This window comes from Eublepharis macularius, chromosome 5, assembly GCF_028583425.1.
Source record: "Eublepharis macularius isolate TG4126 chromosome 5, MPM_Emac_v1.0, whole genome shotgun sequence".
Taxonomy (NCBI): domain Eukaryota; kingdom Metazoa; phylum Chordata; class Lepidosauria; order Squamata; family Eublepharidae; genus Eublepharis; species Eublepharis macularius.
Genome location: NC_072794.1, coordinates 14,943,474 through 14,969,243, shown reverse-complemented (window position 1 = coordinate 14,969,243; position 25,770 = coordinate 14,943,474). Strand labels below are relative to the sequence as shown.

General features: G+C 49.1%; 1 protein-coding gene across 1 annotated transcript in view; it reads left to right on the top strand.

The window, feature by feature from the left end:
- The window catches only part of ANKRD24 (ankyrin repeat domain 24), a 51,240-nt gene that overhangs the window by 7,049 nt on the left and 18,421 nt on the right, over window positions 1–25,770 (top strand). Inside the window, exons 2-11 of the mRNA XM_054979709.1 lie at window positions 1,522–1,652; window positions 4,016–4,104; window positions 6,097–6,161; window positions 7,869–7,926; window positions 8,990–9,060; window positions 10,078–10,184; window positions 10,947–11,134; window positions 13,969–13,994; window positions 14,099–14,191; window positions 22,780–22,887. Coding sequence (XP_054835684.1) covers window positions 1,522–1,652; window positions 4,016–4,104; window positions 6,097–6,161; window positions 7,869–7,926; window positions 8,990–9,060; window positions 10,078–10,184; window positions 10,947–11,134; window positions 13,969–13,994; window positions 14,099–14,191; window positions 22,780–22,887 — 936 coding nt within the window. The remainder of the gene's footprint in view (window positions 1–1,521; window positions 1,653–4,015; window positions 4,105–6,096; window positions 6,162–7,868; window positions 7,927–8,989; window positions 9,061–10,077; window positions 10,185–10,946; window positions 11,135–13,968; window positions 13,995–14,098; window positions 14,192–22,779; window positions 22,888–25,770) is intronic.

The window sequence follows — 25,770 nt, the reverse complement described above, 5'->3', positions numbered from 1 at the left end:
GGGGGCGGGGGATCCCTCGCTTTCACCCTTCATCCCCTTACCTCCACTTACCAGGCTGACGGGGGAGGAAGGCACGGGAACGGGCCTCTCGGGCACACTCCCAGGGTAGCATGATGACATCACTCCTGGGAGTGATGTCATCACACCTCTCCATGAGCACTCCTGCGCTTTGCAGCGGACTGATCTTAGCCCCAAACAGGCCTCCTTTGGCACATTTGAGGCCACAATCAGCTCACTGCGAAGCATGCACAACAATTTTGGAGGCTAAGGGGAGCTGGTAACCCTACCCCAGAATGTATCTGAAGGATATAGGTCCCCATTAAAATGTTTGAAGAGGGAATCCTTGCAGATCCCAGCAACACACTTGATGTGTGTGTGTGTGTCGATCCAGCCCTTGTCCTTCAAAAGGTTTTTGGGGGGCAGTCTCCATTTGATCCCTAAAACCTCTTGGTCCTTGGCCTCGCATAAAAAACCAAGCACACAACGAGTCCTCTATGTTGAACAGATGATGCAAAGGAAGTATCAATGAGAACTCAGGAAGAGATTATCTGTAATTCAACTGTGAGGAGGGAACTACCAGGCTGCCAGCATGTTTCTGGGTGGGTGGTTGGGACAGAGTCAGTGGCTACTCAAGTGAAGCTACACGTGGCAATTCAGCAAGTCAGCGTTCTGCTGATCCCTTGAATGGGATCAACAGTCTGTGGAGAAGGCCTCATGGAGCACTGTGCCCGCAGTTCATTTCTTGACCCCGCACAGATCTTCCTCTTGTTTTACTATCAGCTGATTCAGACATGCAGAAGTAATAGGATTGCCAACCTTTAGATAGGGCCTGGGGAGCTCACTGAATCACTCCAGCCTCCAGTCTACAAAAAGATCTCTAGTCTACCAAGTAAAGTTCTCCTGAAGCAAATGGCTACTTTGGAGGATGCATTCTATGGCCTTAACTGCTCCCGAGTTTCCTCTCCTCTCCAAACCCTGCCCTCCCCAGGCGCCATCCTCAAATCTCCAGGAATTTCCCAACCTGGACCTGGCAACTCCAAGAAGTACCCAAACATGTTGGGTTGTACAGCGGCAGTTGGGATGAAATGCACATTTGAACATCCTCTGTTTACGAATCTTTGCACATGTGGAGCATTAACACGAGAAAGCCTGAAGGGAGGAATGGATTTTAGTTTAGCTAAGAATCTCTAGGAAGCAATTTGTTGGGGAAAGATAATCCCTCCCCCCGAAAGATTCCAGTTTAGCCTTCTCCTTGGCATGCTAACGTTCCACATACAGGGGTTTCATCTTATAAAGGGGAGCATTCAAATATACATAATGGTCTAGTCCAGGTGGGGCTGTACCAGTTTGCTATTTTGAACAAACTGCTCAAAAGGAAGTTGCTGCGAAGCTCAGCATTCCTCCCACCATTGTGTTACTCTAAATGCAGAAGCTCTTCAAACTGCAGCCCAAAGTCAGGGCAAGGATAGTAAAGAAACAAAAGGAAAATCTTTAAAAGAAGTTATTCTTCTGGTTTTTCAGAGTCAGGACTGGAGCAAGAACGACGAGAAACTCTTGCAGGCTGTGGAGTACAACGATGCAGAAAGAGTCGCTTCGCTCCTTGTCCGGAAAGGCCTTGTGCCTACCAAATTGGACTCAGAGGGGAAATCCGCGTAAGCCATTTGTCCTTATTTGCAAGATTCTCAGCGAGGGACCTTTTGGGGAGGGATGAACCAATCTTCTGTACTGAGTTCCTTTGTCTATCCTTTTCTATCTTATCCATGTTTCTATTTTCCACCTTGCACTGCTGGCTTTGCGTAGAAAAAAACTAAAAAATCCTACCTCTTGAGGTCTGAGCATGCTTCAAGAGCAGAGAGAGTCAGGTAAGGGAGAAGCAGGAAGGATGGGAAAGGAGCCTGTTCAGAGCTTTCAATATCCTAACTGGGGAGAAATTTGCAGGAGAGACTTCGCAAAGGCAGGCTCCTAGCTGATCACTACATTGGTGGGTGCAGGCCGATTGTGGGCAGTCTCTAGGCAATGCATGCCTTTGGGTGCCGATCACCAGCTGATTGGCGGAAGAAGGCAGTCCCAACAAATGGATTTATGCAGGAGGAGTAGGGAATCCCTCGCCTCCACTCTCCCACCCCGCCCCCACTTACCTAACTGGCCGGGGGGAGGTGTGCACCTTCCCTGTGGGCTCCCCCATGGCGTTGCACGCTCCCTGGAAACAATGGTATCGCACCAGGGCTGATTTTTTAACAGTAAACAAGGATACTGAGTTGGACCCTTGATAGAACAAGGGTCCGACTCAGAAGAAGGCAGTTTCTGGGTATGTTTGTTTATTTACACTTGCTTCTTGTAACAGTTTTCCCAGCAAGTATCCCATGATAAACTTCTGAAGGATGCAGGATGCCCCAGAACTAGGGTTGCTAAGTCCCCTTACCTTCCCAGTGTGTGTGGGAGGGAACTCACCTTTACAAAGTCTTCACGTGCTCATGCTCCTGGCACGATGCGATGATGTCACTTCTGGGAATGACATCATCATGCAGGCCACAGGAGTGCTCCTGTGCTTCACGCCAGGATGATTCTTAAAGACTCGGCCTGTTTTGGACCCAAATCGCCCCGACCTGAAACACGGGAGCACTCCCATGGCCTATGCAATGACGTCACTTCTGCAAGTGATGTTGCCACGCCGCTCATGGGGAGCGTGCCCCAGGAGGCCCATTCCCATGCCTCCCCCCCTGCTGGCCAGGTGAGGGGTGGTGAGGGGTGGTGACTGGGAGTGGGGAATCCCCTGTCGCCACTAGGGGACTAAAAGCAAGGCGGAGACTCACACCAAGAGTAATCAATATGTTTGGGTTGCGCCGAACACCAACACACAGGGGAACTCACATGTGCCGGTGGATGCATGGTGGATTAGATTAATGACTCCTGATGAAGTTGTCCTAATGAAACAAGAAGTTTAATAGCTGGCCTCTTGTTGGGATCATGTGTATGGGGTCTTCTTCCCCCTGATTCCCGCTCCACCTGCAATAGAAAAAAAAACAGTTAATGCAACCTGGTTGGATACTTACCCATTGAAGCACTGCTTTCCCTCGGGAACGACACGTCTACACGTAGCTGCAGAGAAAAAGAAAGAAAGTACAACAAACTCTCTATTGAATGATTTTCTTGTGCCACCATGAACGGACTATTTTAGCTGTCAGTTTGATTATATTTATTGTGTATTGTGGATTTTTAGATACTTATTGCGTAGAACCAGGGCTTTTTTTTAGCAGGAACACAGTGGAATGGAGTTCTGGCACCTCTTTAAAATGGTCACATGGCTGGTGGCCCCACCCCCTGATCTCCAGACAGAGGGGGGTTTAGATTGCCCTCCACTCCCCTCTGTCTGGAGATCAGGAGGCGGGGCCATCGGCTGTGTAACCATTTTCGCCGAGGGTGATTTAAACTTTTTAAAACTACCCCCTTGTTCCAGCTGACCCAAAGTGACATCATTGTGCGGTCCTGAGTTCCACCACCTCTTTTCCCAGAAAGAAAGCCCTGCGTAGAACTGTATTTATATTAGATTTATATATATTAGCACTTAGCACTTACTTCATACAATTCTACATATTGATTACTCAATAAACAAGGGTTTCCACCTTGTTTTTGGTTTGCTTAACCGGGCGAGCTTCTTTGTCAGTTGCCCACTAGGGGACTGGCAACCCTACCCAGCCAGAACCTAGTTTGTAAACCAGTGACATAAAAACATTTCTCGCCTTAAAACTTAAGGTAATGGTGTACTTTCCCTATGAAGAAATTTGGAAGAAGGGGGTTCCTAAATTTAGAAAAAAATAACAAACCAGGGGATATGGGAGAGGTTTATACAATTATGAATGGTGCAGGGAAAAGTAGAGAGGATCTACATCAAACCAATATGGCAAAGGCCAGACTGGGAACTTTCCACTGGGCTGGGAATTTATACTGGAGAGTACTTTGCAAATGTGTTGATCCCGTCTTTGGAGATTAATGGCAACTTGGGTTTGTTCTGCAGGTTCCACCTGGCCTCCATGAAAGGAAACGTGGATTGCCTGGAAGTCATGCTGGCCCACGGAGCAGATACCATGACAACCGACAGCTCAGGTAGGCTTGATCAAAGGTTCCTCTCCTCGTTTCTCATGGGGAAAGAGGAGCTGAGCAGGTCCTATTCAACCTGGGGCCAGAATATCTTTCATTTTCATGGTTTTTAAAAAAAGAATGGTTATATTTAGTCTGCCTTTCTCACTGAAGCTCAAGGCGGATTACATAGCGTAAGTCAATATGACCTGTGGCTGGGACATCCATTAAGTAATACGATAGAGATTGGATTGCGGACATCTGAAAACAAGCAGCAACGTGATCCAGAGCTCAAACAATGCACAAACAATTAAAACAGGACACTAGGGATGCATGACACCCCGGTGGGGGTGGGGGATCCCCCACCCCGCTCCCCATAACCCGCCCCCACTTACCTAACCAGCGGGGGGGGGTTGCGCACCTTCCGTGCATGCTCCCTCGTGGCACTGCACGCTCCTGTGCACAGCAGCCACCAGGTTTGGGCCCGTTTGGGCCCGGATCAGGGCCACTGCAGAGCGCGAGAGTGCTCCTGCACTCTGCAGCACCTCAAAACGGGCCTGATCTGCGGCAAAATGGGCCCATTTTGGGGCGCAGGAGAGTTCCAGCACTCCAGAGCACCTCAAAACGGGCCCGTTTTGGTGCAGATCGGGCCTGTTTTGAGCCCTTCCCAAAGTGGGGGCGCTTGCGCATGCTTTGCTCGTGCACACACCCCTCTCCCCCAAGTTAAGTGCCAGGCCCCTATCCCTTGCCTGGAGGTTGAGGGGGCCTGGCAACCCTACATGACACAAACAATGCAGAAGTTACCTATAATGCATGGAACAAGCCTAAACATATTTCCTTTCCAGATTCCAGCATGAAATTTTATGGCATAGTTGAATACCACTTTTGCTTTGAAAATCAGCCGGGAGACACTCTCAGAAATGATGAGGTCATCTGTGATGACATCATCAAATTTGCCACCACCACAAGAGGTCATTCTTTAGTTTTAAAAATCTCATGAACCCATGAGATATGGGTTATCTTGTGACAGGTAAAGAATGTAGCATGGTGGCCATTTGATAACATCATCACAGATGACCTCATCGTTTCTGAGAGTGAGTTCTGGCTGATTTTAAAAGCAAAAGTGGTAGCCGGCTATGTCCCAAAATTTCATGCTGGTGTCCGCAAGTGAAACTCCCCCCCCCCCTATTTGGTGCTTGTTCCACACACTACTGTAAGTAAGAGCATATTTACAGCAACAGACAGTGCACAGCAGTATAGTCTACAGTCTTTATCATTTTACCAAAGCATGTCTCTGAGCCATTTCCTTTCAGTACAGCCCTCCTGCTTAGGGTTACCAACTCTGGATTGAGGAATTCATGGGGATTTGGGGACAGAGTCTGGAAAGGGCTGGATCTAGGGAGGGGAGTATCCTGTTGTATCCTCAACAGGATACAATGCCGTTTGAATCCAATCTCTAAAACAGCCATTTTCTCCAGGAGAACTGATCTCTGTAGTCTGGAAATCAGTTGTAATTCCAGGAGATCTCCAGCCCCCACTTGGAGATTAACAACCCTACTCCAACCTGTGTAAAAAAAAAACCCTTCTGAATAATTCAGTTTGGCATAGTCGGTGGAAATTCCAGAGAGTGGGAGCCTCTTCTGGCAGGCTGTTCCATAAAGCGGGGGCCACCACAGAGAATGCGCCTGTACGGGCAGTGGTTTTTGCCCGTTTGCAAGGTGGTACCTGCTGAAGGCCCTGTGCAGATGAGCAAAGCTGCCTCAATCAGGACCCAAAGTGGCCTGTCATATCATTAACTCTTCCTCCTGTTTATCATCAGAACAACAACCTTGTGAGGTAGGTTAAGCTGAGAGACTGTGATGTGCCAAAGGTCTCCTGGAAAGCTTCCATGGCAGAAGGGGGATTCCAAAACCAGCTGTCCCAGTTCTTAGTCCAGCACTCTAACCACTATGCAATGCCAGCTCTTATTTAGTATGAAACACAATAATATTGGGTCTTCTCCTTCTTCCCTGTCCACAGGTTACACGGCTTTGCATCTATCGGCAAAACATGGCCATCCACAGTGCTTGAGCAAACTACTGCAGGTAAGTCTTCTCTTGGGTATGCAAGAATCAAGACGGGCTCAGAAACACAGGGCTCGAAAGATGTGCATAATGACAGACAGTATAACAGCATTCAGAACTTGGTAGCATAGCAGAGGGCATGCTGAGAAAGAATGGGTGGGTGGGCGGTGAGAAGGGGGTGGGATCCATGTAGCAATGAATTTTAGTAGGAAGAGCAAGCTGTGATCTCTCAGCCCTTCCCTCATATGGATAGTGCTGTCCCACCTCACAGGGCTGTATGCGAAGCAGTTTGACCACCCAAAAGCAGGGCTTTTTTTCTGGGAAAAGAGGTGGTGGAACTCAGTGGTGGAACTCAAGACCACAAAATGGCATCACTTTGGGTCAGCTGGAACAAGGGGGGAGTTTTTAAAAGTTTAAATCGCCCTTGGTGAAAATGGTCACATGGCCGGTGGCCCCGCCCCCTCATCTCCAGACAGAGGGGAGTTTAGATTGCCCTCCGTGCCACTGGAGCGGCGTGGAGGGCAATCTAAATTCCCCTCTGTCTGGAGATCAGGGGGCAGGGCCACCGGCCATGTGACCATTTTCAAGGGGTGCCAGAACTCCGTTCCACTGCGTTCCCACTGAAAAAAAGCCCTGCCCAAAAGTATTGTATGAATGAGATATATGCTTTCTGTGCAGTACCTTATACATTTGTGGCACTGAACGGGCATCGTTTAGAATGACCTGGCATACCACAGTGAGACAGAGCATTAGGTGGGAACCCCCAGCTTAAATGTAGCTTAGACAAGCTGTTCTCAGTCTTGAATCTCCCATCTGTGATATGGGAATAATATTACTGGCTTACCTTGCAGCTTATTGTAAGGATTCCTGAGATAATACATGCCAAGTGATTTGTACATTTAAAAGCTATTGTTGTGACCGATCACTGCTATGATGAATATGATGACGACTATGACTATGACTGCTACACTAGGGTTCCCAGCTCCTGCTTTGGACATTCCTGGAGATTTGGGAGCAGAGCCTAGGGAGGGTTGAGTTTGGGAGAGGGGAGAGAGTTCAGCAGAGATGCAACACAATCGAGTTCACCCTCCAAAGCAACTATTTTTGCCAAGGAAACTTGTCTCTCTAGTTTGGAGATCAGTTGTAATTCCGGGACATTTCCAGACCCACCTGAAGGTTGGCAACCCTTCCTGCTGCTGCTACTACTATTTCCAAAACTTAAAATCCAGAGTTGAAACTATTCTTTTGCCCAAATGAGATTTCCCCCCAATATTCTAGAAAGTGAATTTTAAAAACTCCGTCACATGTGTGAACATGAGAGTTTTGCTTTTGGTCACAGGTGTGCTGCCTGTTGAGATCACAAGCCTCATATTCAAATTAGAACTATCTGACATGCCCCCCACCATTGCATTTTGGCATTAGGAAATGCAGTCTGAGCCTCTGGTGGTTGACTGAGAAGTTAGAGCCAAGCTACAAGTGATGCCTGACACAGGTTGGACACTTGTCAGCTTCCCTCAAGTTTTGATAGGAAATGTAGGCATCCTGGTCTTGCAGCTGTAATGGAGAGCCAAGCTGAAAAAACCAGGACGCCTACATTTCCCGCCAAAACTTGAGGTAAGCTGACAAGTGTCCAACCTGTGTCAGGCGTCACTTGTAGCTTGGCTCTTAGTCTTCTTCCCAAGTCAGTGTGCAAAAGGATTGCACTTACTTTCTTGTTCCTTCCCTCAGGCCTCCTGCCCTGTTGATGTGGCGGACAGCAACGGCCGGACGGCTCTTCATCATGCAGGTGAGCTCTGACAGCAGCACAGAACGCTTCCGAAATTCTTCTATGCCTCGTTTGTCCCAAATTCGGGAGTTGCAAATTACCAAGACTGTTCAGCACCTGCTATTTTAAAATGTTTACTTGCCAACTTGAAGCCAGCTGGATGACCTTGGGTCAGTCACGGCTCTTCGGAGCTCTCTCAGCCTCACCCACCTCACAGGGTGATTGTTGTGGCGATAATAATAACACACTTTGTAAACCACTCTGAGTAGGCGTTAAGGTATCCTGAAGGGCGGTATATAAATCGAATGTTGTTGTCGTTATTAATATTATGAAGCGCAGTCACAGTTTACAGTTCATGTGCTTCCTTCCCTCTTCCACATTACCAGTGTGAGTTGATAAAATACTACCTAAAATCCATCTTGACGCACGCGATTTTTGAACGGTGCTTTCTCCATGTGCAAGAGCACATGTGAACCTTAATAAATGTGTGTTTTCCTGATGTGCGCATGTATTCCTGCTTATTGTATATTCCAGGAAGTCCCGGTGGATTGTAGTATCTCCATTGGCCAAACACTGCATACTTTTAAAAGCAATATTTGCTTGTTTGCAGTGTTTCATCCATGCTCATGAGAGAAGAGAAATGGCATAAATGTGTGAAAGGAACCAAAACAGAAAGCTGTGGCTAAGTGTGCATGCACCAGTTCCAGATACTTTTAGAATTTTTCCTAGTTAAAACAGAATTCAGGAGGAGAGGAATGCAGCAGAACAGAATTTTGGAACAATGAAGGAATAGAACTAGGGAAGCTGGCTGATCTATTGGCTGCAGTTTCTGTTGGGCAAGACATGCGGTGCTGGCATGCTAGGTTTCTATGTGCAGGGATTTTTGTGTGTGGATTTCCCCAACTGATATCACTCAGAAACAGATTTGTCACCTGTGTAAGTGCCTTTCTAGACAGCCCTTGAGTTTGTCCAGCAAGCCAAATCTCATTCTGCATTATAAGGTCAATGTTCCTTTGTAGAATCCTGTTGTGAATCAAAACACTCTGTCGCGATGCTGGATTTGACCCCTTGTTCTTTTTTTCAGCACTCAGTGGATGTATCTCTTGCTTGGAGATTCTCTGCGATTTCAAGGCTGCTTTGAACAGCAAGGACCAGGTAGGGCCTCCCCCATCCCTCAGTTTAAGGCAAACCCCCCCATTTCCTCTTGGTTGTATTCTGTCTCTGCCAGATCATGAGATATTATCCGCAAATTTCAACTTCTGAATCTTGGTGCTTTTTAAAAAAACAACTGAAGTTTCTAGCCCTCATGAATGTGAACGTTCTCTTTCAGCTTTTCTCAGAAGCCTTGTTGAATAATGTTTCTAAGGGCAAGGCTTCAGCGCCACTGATACTCTTTCACATATCTCGCAGTGGGAAAATATGTAGTGCCTTCCCCCATCACTCCAGGGAAAAGAATCAATTAGGCAAATGTCTGTAATTTTCATAATATATATATATAGGCCCAATTATGCACTTTTCTTGATATGGCATTTCTGTAACCTTGATGTAATGGAGAGATTGAAAATATTCCCTTTTTGGGTTTTTTTTTGTTATTGTGAGGGGTTTTGCTAATTTTTTGTCACCAGTGTTCCAAATTCATTTCTTTCATTTAGGTGATTTTTTTTTTTTAGCATCTGCCATCGAAGCAAAAACAGATGCCAGTTTTAAAAGAAAAATTTCTATGGAAATGTCATTATTAGTGTCAGAGGCAGAGACAACAGCAATTTTGTCCTAAGTCAGGAAAACTCATGCCAGGAGTTGGGATTTTCACAATGAAACGACTTGGCCACAAAATTTGGTAGCATTTCTAATGCAGAGTTTTCATTATTCCTTTGTAAAAGTTGAGTCCACCCAGTTCTGCAGTCAAGCCGATACTGACATTGGCAGAAGGAGTATCGAGACTGTCTTCTCCTCTAGAAGGGAGCTCTGACTCACAAAACCTTGTGCTGGAATAAATACGGTTTCATCTTCTGTTTTATTTTGCAACAATAGACCAACACGGCTGGCTCTCTAGAATTCTTCTCCAGAGTTTGTCTCCACATATGTCTCCTCTCGTCTATGGTTCTGTACCCCTGCTCTGTAGGTCGGTTGGTTTGTGCTGCTGTCCTTTCAGCATCTCCTCTCCCTTGGCAGGATGGGGCCACCCCACTGATGTTGGCAGCCAAGATGAGCCATTCGGAGCTTTGCCATTACTTGCTGCACCGCGGAGCGGCTGTGAACATGAGAGATCAACGGGGCCGGTGAGGGGTTTTTCCATAAGGTGGTGTGTGTGTGTGTGCAGTCGGTGGGGTGGGTCCCAGAGATCTGTTCCACTAGTAGAAGTGTTCTCCTTTGGCGGAAGAAGTCTTCCCCAATGCAAGATGCTTGTGTCTGGGAAAGAATTGGTTAATTTGGTCCCCTTGAGCAGGGGGGGCTATGGGTTCTTACCACACCAGTGGATACGGGACTATCGGATGGAAGGTATAGACTCCCAATTATTGCTGATATGAATTAAGTGGTTCCTTGGAAGATGCCTTCCAATAAAACCACTTAATTTGTATCAGTAACACTTTGGAGTCTGCGTCTTCCTACTTCCCACTGACAGCCTGTGTCTTCCTACTGTCCCATTATGGTAATAAGAGCCCCTAGGGACAGAGACCTCCTGCTCAAGGGGACTGAATTAACAGGCTACTTCTGTCGGAGGAAAATACTCTGCTAGCAGAAGAGATCTACAGGATCCTTGGCACTCATATCACCTGATCTCTCAGGATCAGGGAGGATTTTGGATCCACCCGGGTCTTCCTAGTGGAGCTATATGCAGTTCTGTCCTCTGACCAGCCCTGCTGATGCAAGGAAGGTGATTGGATAGTTCTCAGTCCCCTCATTCATAAACTTCTACCATGTCGTCTTTGGGGAGTCTTTGTTCATTTCCCTTGCCGGAAAACCCCTGCTTAGTCCTGGCACTCGCACCCGTCTGTCCAAACCTGTCCCTCTGAACTTAACTGGGCTTGTCTTGGCTTCAGAACAGCCCTGATGGTGGCTTGCGAGAACGGCAGCGTGGAGACTGTCGAGGTGCTCATCCACGGCGGGGCTCGGGTCGGACTCGTCGATGCCACGGGGCATGACGCAGCACACTATGGAGCAGCCACGGGCAATGCCCTCATCCAACACTACCTGCAGGAGGCTGCCCAGCGCCACTCTTGGGCTAGTGGTAAGATATCCACCTCCGTCACTTTCGCTGGCCCTACAGGACCCCAGAAAATTGTTTTGGGCCGAAGTATTGATCCTGGCGAGAGGCTGTTGTTCTGGGTTGCACCAGAAGTGACATTGTCAGCCAGGGACGCAGGCGCGTGCACACCTGTTTCCCCAGCATGCTTCCTCCTACATGGGCCTGTTTCCCAGCCTTGACTCCTCCTGCCTATCAGCTGGAAATTGATAGGGAAAGGCAAGAATCAGTGCGGGATTGCCCACCACTAGCAGGCATCTGGCAAGGCTACTTACACGGCTGGATCAGAGTTTTACAAGGCCGCACCAGAGCTAGGAAGCCAGTGGGGTGTAGTGGTTGCAGTTCTGGATTTAAAATGGGAAGACTTAGAACCCCCACTTTGGCATGGAAGCTCCCTGGGTGACCTTGGGCCAGTCATACAGCCTAAGTCTCAGCCTCTTCCCTCAAGTTTTGATGGGAAATGTAGGCAGCTTGGCAAGTGACAGTTAAAAAATCCATTGGACAGCAGTCGGAGAGCCAAGCTGCAAGACCAGGACGCCTACATTTCCCATCAAAACTGGAGGGAAGCTGACAAGTGTCCGACCTGTGTCATTCATCACTTGTAGCTTGGCCCTAAGATGGAGGAGAGGAGAATAACTTAAGCTGCTTTGGGACCGCATTGGAGAGAATGAATCCACTCAGCAATTAGGAAGAACTTCCTGACAGAGCGGTCCCTCAGTGGAACAGGCTTCCTCGGGAGGTGGTGGGCTCTCCTTCTTTGGAGGTTTTTAAGCAGAGGCCAGATGGCCATCTGACAGCAATGCTGATTCTGTGAACCTGGGCAGATCATGAGAGGGAGGGCAGGAAGGGTTACATCAGTGCTTACTTCTCATGGCCCCTTCTCACATGCCCAGGGAAATGCCAATCACCACCTGGGAGTCAGGAAGCAATTTTCCCCAGGCCAGTTTGGCTAGGGATCCTGATGGTGTTTTGCCATCTTCTGGGCATGGAGCAGGGGTCACTTGGGGTGCAGGAGGAGGTAGTTGTGAATTTCCTGAACTGTGCAGTGGGTTGGACTAGATGACCCTGGAGGTACCTTCCTACCCTATGATTCTACGAAGCTCATTGGGTGACCATAAGCCAATTGCTGCATCTCAGCTTAATCTATCTCATGGAGTAGTTGTGAAGATTAAAGGACGGAGGGGGAACTGTGTACATCAATGGGCCCAGCCCCAATTCCCTGCTCCTGAGGAATTGACGAGTGGGAGGGGAAAAAAACGGCCTCAGAAGTGACATCACATCCTCCCCAAACTCCGCCCTCCACAAGAACTGCCCTCAAATCTCCTAGAGTTTGCCGAGGAAGCATTGGGAATCCTGTATTTCACCCTGAGTGCCTTGGAGGAAGAGTAGAAATGAATATGTGATTTCTGCTGAGTACATTTTTATCTGAGCCACCCTCCAAAGAGCTCAGGGCCGCGTACAAGGTTCTCCCTTCTCCATTTTATCTTTACTTCAACCCTGGTAGGTTAGACTGAGAGCAAGTGACTAGCCCTTGGGCATTCAGTGAGCTTCATGGCTCAGGGGAGATTTGAACCTGATCGGCTTCTAGTCCTACACTCTACTTTCGATATCAACTGCTGTATATGCAAAATGTCCTGGGATCAGTGCTTAATTAAGGATCTCAGGAGATATTCAGACTTTTCTCAATGCAAGAGGAACTCAGGAGAAGTTATCTGACCCAGCTTCATGCTGATCCATCTCGCTTCTGTCTGGCAGGGGATCTCCAGGGATCCCAGGCAGAGAATGTGCTCGCCCGACGCCTGTTGTTTGAGGTCCTTTAACTGGGATTGAACCCAGGTCTCCCTGCATGCAATAAAATGAAAAACGCTTTGTATGAGCTAATGCGCAGCCCACCAGAATATTACATAAGAATTTTAGATAACAATACTGAGTCTCCCTTATGTAATGTGTGCTGCTGTGTAAAGCTGTAGCAAAATTGTATGCCCTCAAGTCATAGCTGATTATGGTGACCCCTGGTGGGGTTTTCACGGCAAGAGACCAACAGAGGTGGGTTGCCATTGCCTACCTCTGCAAGCTTGGTCTTCATTGAAGGTCTCCCATCCATTTACTAACCAAGGCCGACCCTGCTTAGCTTCTGAGATCTGACCAGATCAGGCTCACCTGGGCTATCCAGGTCAAGGAATGCCAATAAATACTTGTATGAAAAAGCGTGTAGGATTCTGGTCAGCTGCACATTAGCTCATACATGGTGTTTTTGATTTTATTGGTTCTTTACACAGCGTTGTCCGTTATTGTTTTTCTTTCTGCATGCAAAGCAGAAGCCCGATTGCTGAGTGGTGGAACCTCTCTATCACCCGCAGTACATGATCTGTCCGCTTCCCTCCCCTTGTATGTTGATGGGCAGGAATCTGGAACTGACCCCATCTTGGGACAGTTATTATCTGTTTGTTGATTTTATGATGAACTGTTGTTTTAATATTTGTATTATATTTTTATAACTGCTGTACCTCGCCCTGAGCCCGCTTGTGGGAAGGGCGAGTTAGAAATGCAGTCAATCAATCAATCAATCAATCAATCAATCAATCAATCAATCATCATCATCATCATCATATAGTTTCTGAGATTTTTTGTTTTTGAGTTGGGTTTGGCTGGTCACCCACCTAAATCTACATTTAGCCTAGGAAAGAGGAGCATGAACATAATTTGTAAGATATTAAAAATCCTTAATATTTTTTCTTCTGATGATATTCATTCGACCCTAATCTTGTTGCCTGTTTCTTCATCCCTCTCTCCGTCTCTCTCCCCACCCCTCTGAGAAGAGGAATCAGCTGAAATGTCCTCGCAGGTAACGTTTTTCGACACAAGGCATGGGGTATGTCTGTGTTTGGTGCAAGCGCCTGGGCAGGTGTCCCTTACGTTGGCCTCCCCCATGCATGTCTGTTTGTACAGGCTTCCTCTCCCCGGCAGTCACTGGTGAAGGGGAAGAACAGCAGCCCAAGGAAGAGGAAGGCCCCACCGCCACCTTTGTGTGCCCCCAACCAGGTAAGGAGCGTGGAAAAGATACTGAGGTAACAAGATAGAAAACACTCTCTCCTTTTAGCAGGGACTGGAGTTGCTAGAGTTGCTGGAGTCCTGGAAGGCTGGGCCCCCCTGTGCTACTTTCCCCTGTGTAGGTGTGTAAGAGAAGAGTTTTTCCAGGCACTACAATCCTGAGATGAGCAATTGCTTTCCATGGAGATAGATCAAGATGGGTAGCCATGTTCGTCTGTCTGTAGCAGTAGAAAAGAGCAAGAGTCCAGTAGCACCTATGAGAGTAGCGAAATTTGTGGTAGGGTCTGAGCTTTCGTGAGTCACAGATCACTTCTTCAGGAGAAAAGAGCAAGAGCCCAGTAGCACCTTTAAGACTAACAAAATTTGTGGTAAGGTATGAGCTTCCGTGAGCCACAGCTCAATTCTTCAGATACAGCTAGAGTGTGAGTCGATCTGTCCTTATATCTTGGAGAGTGGAGTGATTACAGAAGTTGAAAGATAATAGCCGGTGAATGACAATGGCAGGCGTGATTGAATAGGGTGGGGGATGCAGAGGGGCAGTGGGTGTGGAGAAATCAGCATTGGTAATGAGACAGGAAGCCTTTGTCTTGATTCAGTCCAGATGCATGCATTGTCTTGGGCTTTGTTATCAGTTGCAATTCTGCAGTCTCTGCTTTCCAGAAATTGATTACACATTTAGAATTGCAGCATTATGAGTAGTTGAATTCCAAGGTTTAGACTGGAGGCAACTCCCCCCCCCCCCCGGAGAGTTGAAGGCAGTTTGAGAGAGAGAGAGAGAGAGAGAGAGAGAGAGAGAGAGAGAGAGAGAGAGAGAGAGAGAGAGAGAGAGAGAGAGAGATGCTTTTGCTGTGTGAACCTGTCTGGTTTTTGTCAAATACATTTTGTAGATCCTTGTATTATTTCAATATTCTGGGGGAACCCATTTGACTACATGATACTGGGGCCGTTTTCACACTGCTTACCGGCCATGGAACATTGCCCCAAGCTCCCGGAATGACAGTGTCTTCCTGGCGTGATTTCGCATGAAGACGCTGTTGTTCCGGGAGCTTGGCGCGATGTTCCGTGGCTGGTAAGCAGTGTGAAAATGGCCTGGGATTAGAGAAATATGCATGTGTACCTCTTGGGAAAGAGGTACTCCTCTCAAACTTCTTTATCTTTAAATATGGTAGGATTGTAAGATTAACATTAAAATTACCTTTAAAATTTGAAAATCACGCTTTGGATATATCACAGATGAGATGTGAAAATTTGTTCCTGCGTTTGTGAATTTGTGTAACATTTGGTTCATCTTCGTTCTTCTGTGCCTCCACACATGGGACTGCGCAGGCGCAGGCCAGCCGCCGGAGAATTTTCTAGAGCTTCCATGGCTCCGAAGGGGCCGTTTGTCGCGCGCCTCAGCGACCGTTTTCCCGCCCAAACGGTCACGTGATCCTCCAGCGACCAACGGCCCCTTCCCTCAGTTCTCTTCTTGCCGCCGCTTGGAGAGAACGTGAGCTTCGTTGCTCTGTGCTTTTGTGCTTCGTGCTTTATCTGACTGATTGCTTGGCTTTTGACTTCGGACTTCGTGACCTCGATTATTCTTCGGATCTCGTTTGGACTTTGTTGTGGACTCGGTAATTTGACTCGGACTGTTTTTGACCTTCCTTTCGCGTGCCCCTGAAGATGGCCTCAAAGGCTCTCTTCAAGCATTGCCTCCAATGCCACACTAAAATGGCCAAGACCGATGGCCATGAACTGTGCCTGTTCTGTTTGGGGGAGACCCATAATGTAACGGCCTGTAAGATTTGCCAGGGCTTCACCAGCAAGGCCCGACAGGAGCGCAAGGCCCGTCTTAACTCCTCCCTGTGGCAGAAGGTCATGTCCGGAGGCGCCCCGTTGCCCTCCTCCAAGGCCGGCCCTAGCCCCTCTGCCGAACGGCATTCCAGAGCTGGCTCAGTGGCCTCCGCGAGGTCGGGGTCGAAACCGCGTCCCCCGAGTGCCTCGGCGTCGAGAGCGGCCTCTCCAGCGCAGGGACCGGTGCGGCCGCCCCGTAGCGCATCTTCCACCAGGTCGGATCCGAGACCGACATCGGAACCGAGGATCCGTCTTCCGAGTCCCCGATCGGAACCGACGACCGGGTCGATTCCGGTAAAACCTAAGAGATCGAGGCCGAGGTCCCCTTCGAAGGCGAGGAGCGCGTCGGTTCCGAGGTCTTCTTCGGAACCGGCGAAGAAGAAGAAGAAGACCAAACATCACCGGTCGCCGCATCCCGCTCCCCAGGAAGAGGTCATCGTGCTTCCTCACACGCCTTCCCCTCATCTGGATTCCCCGGAGCCAGAAGACATCTCCGTGCCGGTGCCGGATCCGATGGCCTTCGAGACGGTCCCCGCAGAATTCTCTTCGGGACCGGAGCCGAGCCCGCGCCGTCGGATCCGAACATCGCCTGCTCTTCGGTCGCCGAGGCTGGAACCGAGCCCGTCTCCACGTCGGAGCCGTCCTTCCCCTGCCCGTCCATCTTCACCAGCTGCCGGTCGTGAGCGACGTCGGTCTGGGGACAGTGTCCGATCGGCCCGGTCCACTGCATCCCGACATCGACAGGCCTCCTACCTCCCCTCGCCATACCATTGCCAGTGGGAAGGGGCACCTGCCGGCTTCTCCAGGTCGGAACCGGGGCCATCGACGTCGAGGTCGACGTGGGCTCCCCCTCCGCACCAGGTTCCGGAATCCCAGCTCGGTTCCGATGAGGAGGATGTGGAGAGCTTTGGCGGCTACCAGTCGGAGTCCTGGTCCGAACCATCGCCAGCTGAAGAGCTTGTACCATCTGCGGACTCGCCATTCGAGGACCTCCGCATCTACGCCGACCAGATGGCAAGGATGGCCAAGGCTCTCGAGATGGACATCTCCTCGGCAGTTCCCCAGACCAAGGACAAGCTCCTCAAACGCATTTACGGAGACAACCCGGCATACGTTGGCTTCCCCATGCTCGAGGGTCTTGAGGAAATCGTGGAGAAGGTATGGCAGGTGCCCTGCGATCAACCTCCAACATCCAAGAGGATTGAGCAGCTCTACAAGATCAAGCAGGGTACCTGGCCGGCGCTGGTGAAACACCCTCCACCTTCCTCCTTGGTCACAGAGGAGTTCAACCCCAGGCGATCGGGTCACTCCTCGGTACCTGCCGATAAGGAGGGCAAGAAACTGGATGCCATGGGCAGGCGCCAGTACATTGTTTCTTCCCTGGGTCTGAGGATTGCCAACTATCAGACCATCATGGCAGGGTACCAGCTGTACCTCTGGGAGAAGTTGGCATCCTATACACGAGACCTCCCTCCTGAGCAGAAGGCTGTGGTGTCCCTGCTGCAGACAGAGGCTGTGAGGCTGTCTAAGCAGCAGATGAACGCTGGAAGCCACGCTGCTGACACTGCTGCTAGAGGGATGGCTTCGGCGGTGGTCCTCAGGCGCCACTCCTGGTTGCGGTCTACGGCCCTGTCCCAAGAGGTGCGTTCCAGAGTGGAGAGCATGCCATTTGAGGGGGACTCGCTCTTTTCCAAAGCGACCGACGAGACCCTGAAGAAGAAGAAGGAGGACCGGCAGACGGCGCGGTCTTTGGGTCTGGCTCCAGCGGACAAGCCCTCCTCCAGGTCACGGTACGCTCCCCGATCTGGCCCTTACCATTACCAGGGCAGATACCATCAACAGCGGCCGGGCTACCAGCAGTATCCTGCCTACCAACAGCGGCCCTACCCTCCCGCACAACAGCAGAGGAGGCGTCGGCCCTTCAAGCCTCGTCCGGCACAACAACCGGCCCAGCAGAAGGATCAGCAGGGCACCGGGAGGCAGTACTGACGGGTCACGCCAGCCGTATCCCCGAACTTTTCGGACAGACTTAGTCCACTCCTCTCTGAGTGGGAGTCAATAACATCTGACTCATGGGTCTTAACTATTGTTGAACTGGGATACGGGCTGGAGTTCGTTGAGCTGCCTAGATGCAGTTCACCCCTGACAGCTGTCAATAACACTATGGCCGAGCTGGATGCGGAGATCGTGTCGCTCTTGGCCAAAGGTGCTGTGGAAGAATTGCCCTATGAGGACTCTGTAAAGGGATTCTTCTCTAGGTTCTTCCTGGTCCCTAAGAAGGATGGGGGCTTACGTCCCATCTTAGATCTGAGGGGCCTTAATGCCTTCCTCAAGGTGACCAAATTCAAAATGGTAACGTTGGCGGCTGTGATCGCCTTGCTAAAACAGGGGGATTGGTTTGCGGTTCTTGACTTAAAAGACGCATATTTTCACGTGGGCATACGGAAGGAGCACAGGAAGTACCTGAGCTTTGTTTACCGGCAACGGGTTTTCCGGTATAAGGTGCTCCCCTTTGGCCTGTCCACTGCCCCACGAGTGTTCACTAAATGTGTGGCCCCTGTGGTTTCCTTCCTACGGGAAGAAGGCTGTACCATCTTTCCGTACCTCGATGACTGGCTCATCGTGGCTGAATCAGAGTCTAGGCTGGTGCAGGACATTGGCTTGGTACTTAGCACTTGCCAACGCCTGGGGCTCCTGGTGAACTTGGAGAAATCCAAACTGGTGCCCAACTGCAAGGTGTCCTACATTGGTGCACTGTTAGACTCTGTGGAGGGTAAGGCCCTGCTCCCCTTGGAGAGGGCTCGGTCCCTAAGGGGTCTAGTGTCCATGTTTAAAAGGAACCGGTTCCAGTCTGTGCGCACTATCCAGTGCTTACTAGGGCATATGGCAGCGGCCACCTCTGTGGTGCCTTTCGCTAGGCTGCGTATGCGCCCTCTACAGAACTGGTTTGTGCGGAGGTATGATGCTCTACTGCACCCTCCGTCCCTCAAATTCTCTATCCCGAGGGTCATCCTCTCCTCCTTGGACTGGTGGCTGTCTGATGACAACTTGTTTAGAGGGACCCTTTTCGGGTATCAACACCATGACATCACGGTTACCACTGATGCCTCTCTGTTGGGATGGGGGGCTTACTGTGGTGATGTGTCGGTGCAAGATGTCTGGTCTGACAGGGAAAAGACCCTCCATATCAATGTGCTTGAACTAAGGGCCATTCGTTTCGCACTTGTGTCTCTTACAGCACTGCTGAGAAATCGTCATGTCCTGGTGCAGACGGACAACACGACTGCCATGTACTACGTGAATCAGCAGGGGGGCACAGTGTCCATGGCCCTGTGCCGGGAAGCCACACTCACTTGGCAGTGGGCTATCAAGAACGGCGTGTCGCTCCGTGCTATACACGTGGCTGGGTCGGACAATGCCCGGGCAGATGCCCTCAGCAGGGTCCCTTTACTGGAACACGAGTGGGAACTGAACGTAGAGTGCGTTGGGCCGATCTTCCAGATGTGGGGTCATCCAGTGATAGATGTGTTCGCCACTGCGGCGACCACCAAGGCCCACACGTTCTGTTCCAGGGCAGGGAGCGACCCCCTCTCTATTGGGGATGCCTTCCAGTTTACGTGGACGCAGGGCTTGCACTACATGTTTCCTCCGTTCCCCTTGATTCCCAGGGTCCTGTGCAAGATAGAGGAGGACGGGACGGACTGCATCCTAGTGGCCCCCTTCTGGCCACGGCAGGTTTGGTTCCCGAAGCTCCTGCGGATGTCCCAACGGACGTATGTCAGTCTGCCCCCTCGGCAAGACCTTCTCCTAAACGGGAGCCTAGTCCACCACGATCCCAGGAAGCTGCACCTAACGGCTTGGCGGATCGTTCCTCCCCTGTAGGCTTTACTGACGAGGTACAGAGGGTCCTCCTGAATGCTCGTCGGCCATCCACTAGGCGCGCTTATGCGGCCAAGTGGCGCAGGTTTGAGCTCTGGGCACTTGCCAGAGGAGTGGTGCCCGAGAGCAGTCCCTTGGGGGTTGTGTTCGAGTATTTGTGCCACTTGCGTGGCCTGGGCTTGAAGGTTTCCTCCCTCAAGGTCCACCTCGCAGCGATATCAGCTGCTCACACCCGAGTTGAGGGTGCTACGGTGTTTTCTCACTCGCAATCCCGCCAGTTCCTTAAGGGCATGTACAATCTTTACCCACCTGTGTCTGCGCCAGTGCCTCGGTGGTCACTGTCCTTGGTGCTCTCACATCTCATGTTGCCTCCATTTGAACCGATGGCTACATGCCCCTTGGATATGCTATCCTACAAGGTAGCATTCTTGGTGGCCGTCACATCGGCCAGAAGGGTCAGTGAGCTGTCTGCACTGCGGTCTGACCCTCCCTTTCTTGTGTTTCACCCCAACAAGGTGGTCCTGCGTCCCTGCCTTGGGTTCCTGCCTAAGGTGGTGTCCGCCTTCCACCTCTCGCAGGATATCTCACTGCCTGCTTTCTTTCCTCAACCCTCCTCTAAGGGGGAAAAGGCCCTCCATACCCTAGACTTAAAGAGGGCCCTAGCCTATTACCTGGATAGGACGAAGGGATTCCGCTCCAGTCCTCACCTGTTTGTATGTTTTGGGGCCAAGGACAAGGGTAACAGGGCTTCCTCACAGACCCTGTCTAGGTGGATTGTGACGGCCATTAGCAAGGCCTATTCCCTAGCAGGGGTGGCTTGCCCGCTTCATGTCAGAGCCCACTCCACGCGGTCCCAAGCATCCTCTTCGGCACTCCTCAGGGGGGTGCCCCTGGTTAACATTTGTAAAGCAGCCACATGGTCCTCTGCAGACACCTTTGTCAGGCATTACGCCGTTGATGTCAATGCGGAGCAGGATGTATCTGTGGCCAAGGCTGTCTTACGCTCCCTTTTTTCCTGAGGGAGTTTTGGTTTGACTTCCTTGACGTACCTGCTGGGTACCCTTGAGTGAAAGTGTGTATATATGTACCTGGGGGTGTGTATATATGTAAATATTGAGTATTTATGTGTCCTTACACAGTATTTTTACATAGATGTATATATGCATATCTATTTATTGTTGATCTTGTTTGCTTAATAAAATTGTGTTGGACTTCACCCCCGCCTTCCTTATTGTGTGAAGCTTGGTACACTCCCATGTGTGGAGGCACAGAAGAACGAAGATGAAAACAGGGTTAACATACCTGTAACTTATGTTCATCGAGTTCTTCTGTGCTGACACACAACCCTCCCTCCTACCCCGCTGTGAACTCCAATGCACAATACTGTGATGGCTGTAACGGATATTGGTGTTTTTAAGGTGTTACGGCTGAAGTGTGTTGGTCAAGCGGCGGCAAGGGAGAACTGAGGGAAGGGGCCGTTGGTCGCTGGAGGATCACGTGACCGTTTGGGCGGGAAAACGGTCGCTGAGGCGCGCGACAAACGGCCCCTTCGGAGCCATGGAAGCTCTAGAAAATTCTCCGGCGGCTGGCCTGCGCCTGCGCAGTCCCATGTGTGTCAGCACAGAAGAACTCGATGAACATAAGTTACAGGTATGTTAACCCTGTTTTCTCTTAATTAGTCAATGATCATTTCCCATGCTGTGGCCTGTGTGTATTTTCCTCCTTAATCACTTTGACTGGATTGGGTGGAACAGCTGTTGTTTGAAAGTTGAAAGGGAAAGGAAATAGTGTGAGGAACCTGTGAGCTTGGAGTGATATCTCAAAATACATATTCCTGCTAGAAACTCCCTATAGGGAACAGCATTGATTTCTCTGTTAAAGAAAGATATCAATGCCTTTATGTCATCAGCTTCTTTTACACCAATCTCTGCCTTCATGCTAGACCTATTTGCATTCCTAGCAACCAACACACCTCACCTTTCACTAACAGTCTGTCTACAAGAGACATCTGACATGTGACGATCACATGTCGGGAGATGCAATGTTAGCCTGGAAGAGTAGTTTAAAAAGACAAACGTAACAGAGCAAAGGCTTTTCTATACACTGGAGCTGTGTGGAGGGGCTGTGAAATGCCAGAAGGGAAACTTCAGCTCATTATAACCTCTCCAGGTCCAAGCCTGGCTCTGGAAGGCAGCTCCAGCCCATTTCCATTTCCACACAGCCCTCTGGTGGTGATCCCACACAGTTATAGACTAGAGAGGTGAAATGTACAGAGCCTTCTGGGACTTGAAGATGAAATTAACAAACCCTTTGAGGAGTGATCTCTGTTGGCTCTATCTTTTTAAACTACGCTTCCCAGCTAACATTGCATCTCCCTACACTTGATGAACACCTGCCGAGGCATCACGTGTAGATAGACTCTAAGGAAATGACCAAAGACTGCCACACTTAACAGGTCCAGAAAACAAAGAGTCACAAACAAATATGAAGGTACAGAGGTCTTAGGGGAAGTAAGGGCACATACTCTAAAGAACAGAGCAAACACATTTAAAAAAGCAAACACGTGACGCAAGGACTCATCTCATCTCTAGGCCACTTTTCATCCCCATCCTCAACATCTTGCTAATATTCTGTACTGCTATATTTATTTGACGGCCACCATTATTTTCAAGCATGCCCCTCACCCGCTGGACCACAGTTCATCTTCTGCAGAACGGAGCAGCCGGGTAGTCACTGCCAAGCCCACCAGGGGGCACCCCATTCCAACAGATGCGGTGAGGATCCTGGGACAGGGATGCCACAGAAGTAAGGTGGGGAAGAGGGGGGAAGAAACTCTAAATCATGCCACCCTGGATGCTTGTTCTCAGGAGGAGCGCGAGGCTTACGAGGAAATCGTGCGGCTGCGGCAGGAGAGGGCACAGTTTTTGCAGAGGATCCGCAGCCTGGAGCTACAGCAGGAAAAACAGAAGCAAGAGGTAAGGGGCCGCATCAACCACCAGTGTCCCATAGTCCCTATCTATGCAAAATGGAGATTGCTGTAAAACAGCAGCTAACCACCAGGGCAAAATTACACTGAAGTCAATGATGGTCAAGCAAATTTCCCCCACTCCATTTCCTTAGCGTTCAGGAATTTCGCTCTGTGCCGTATTTCGTTCCTCCTTAACTCCAGTGCCACAATGAGCAAATGGCACCTGCAAGGCTTGCTGCAGCTGTCTGTAATCACTCACACCCAGGGGTCGTTTTGTAGAAAAAGAGCTGGAGGAACTCATTAGCATATGCCACACCCCTTACTATCGCAGGAAGTGGTTCATTAGCATAACTGATTTGCATATGCCACACCCCCTGACATCACCTATCCTGGCTGTTTTGGGCCCAATCCTGGCCATTCATAATCTGGAGAGCCAGGTTTGATTCCCCACTCCTCTGCTTGAAGCCAGCTGGGTGACCTTGGATTAGTCACAGTTCTCTCAGAGCTCTCTCAGCCAAACCCACCTCTCAGGGTGTTTGTTGTGAGGATAATAATAACATACTTTGTAAACTACTCTTGAGTGGGCATTAAGTTGTCCTAAAGGGTGGTATAGAAATCGAATGTTGTTATTATTATTATTATCAGAGAGCCAGTTTGGTGTAGTGGTTAAGAGCAGCCGGACACTAATCTGGAGAACTGGGTTTGATTCCCCACTCCTCCGCTTGAAGCCAGCTGGGAGACCTTGGGCCAGTCACAGTTTCTAGGAGCTCTCTCAGCCCCATCCACCTCACAGGATGTTTGTTGTGAGGATAATAATAACATACTTTGCAAACCACTCTGAGTGGGCATTAAGTGGTCTTGAAGGGTGGTATACAAATCATATTTTGTTGTTCAAAAGGAATGGCAGTATCTAAATGCTCATGACTTAATAATAACAATAATAACATTCGATTTATATACCATTATTATCCCCACAACACCAAACTGGCTATGCCAAACTTAGGGCTAATGTGATGGCTTCCTCATGGCTGCCACGAGGATGCCATCACAAATGCCGCAAAGGCCCAGTCCTAATCAGACCCACAGCACGATGCTTTTTGAATGCTGAAACAGCTGAGGGAGGGGGCAGCCATTTTGGCACTTGATAAGACGTTGGGGGTGGTGGCGGTGGACAAGATCTCTGCAGCCGGCTGTGCTGTGGGCCCAGTGCCCTCATGGCATTGGAAAATCACCATGTCTAGTTTGGCCCTTAGAAGCTTTTCAGAATGGGCATTTACTGACTGGCTTTCAAAAAAGTTTTTTCAGCTGCCAGGAACTTGGGACCTGTCTGGGGGCTCTGGACAACGTCCCCACCTGAGTCATACAAAAAAATCAGTTCTTTACATGATCACCTGGGTCGTGTAAAGAATGGATTTTTTGTATGATCTGTACCAGTGAATCCACCTTTGGAGAACCATATTTAGTCAGGCACATTCTTGACAAAGTGGTCTCAAAACGAGGACGCGAGTCATAGAGCGGAGCTGGGTGGATGGTTTCTCCTTACCCTGTGGAAAGATCAAAGGAAACATTTACCATCAAAATATTAGTTACAAAAACACCTCTGTCAAGAGATAGATGAGGGCTGAGCCATTTGGACAATTTCTCCCTCTATCCTATTAAAGGAAAAGCGGACATATGGGTCAAATCCACATTACTCATTCTAAGTCGCATGTTCCCCGCATTCCCCACGCAATCCCGAGTGCCGGTCACATTCCCTCATTAAACAGACGCATTTCATTCGCATTTCTCCCGAATATGCGGTCACAGGTTTTCAACGGGAGATTCACGGTGGCCGTGAATGGGCCAATGCGCAATTTACGTGGTTTTTTTAAAAACCACCCCCCTTCCTGTCTCTCCGGCCGTTCCAAGAGTTCCTATTGGCTGATTCAACTTGCAAGTGCTCCGTAGTCTGCAAAAGACTGTTTTTGACTTCATAGCATTGGATTTATTGATTATGCTGTTTCTGAATCAAATCTGGTAGTTTGAAAAATCATTTTGGGGTGAATCCATCCTCAGAACGGACTCCCGAAATTTCCTTTTTAACTGTTTTTTAATTTTTTTATTTTATATTACTGTAATATCGAAATTACGAAATATCGAAATAATGACACTCCAAGGAAGTGAAACTTCAGTAAAATTCAGGCACTGAACTGTCCTGCATAGGAAATGCCCACGAAAGCTTCCCACATGCTTCCAAATTTCCAAAAAAGAAATGGGAGAGAGCCATCAGTGCTGTCAGTGGGGGAAAGAGAGGCATCATTATCTTTAATGATGTTTCTTTATAAGGCAAGATCGAAATAAAGGAAAAGTGCGCTCAAAAAAATAAAAAAAAATGGGTGGGAAAAAAAGGTCCCGCCCAAAAAAGCGGTTTTTGAGCGGCCGTGTGACCGGAGGGACGCGCGAGAAAGATGGATTGGAAGCAGGAATGTGAACGAAGAGGGAAAAATCGCAGATTGGAGGCAAACGGAAGATATCCGATAAACATGCGGGTAATGGGTGAATGTGGATTTGACCACGGTTATTTATTCTTCTTCTGTCTGGTTGTTTTCCAGACTCATGTATTTATCTGTGTATGAGACTATTTGAGAAGAACTGGATATATACTCTGATTCATTTATTTGTATATATTTATTGCACTTTGTCACTTTATTATAAAGAACCCTTCTGTATTTTGAATAATACTGATCTTGGTATCTATAGTACTAAGACTGGGCATTTACTTGTTGGCTTATGAGTAAGTCACGGTGGACTCAAGTCCTTTTGTTGTAGTACGTGTTACCATAATACACCCTTCTCTTTTGTGTATTGTTAGCTTTGGCAAGCCACATATATGAACAGAGCTAGACTATTC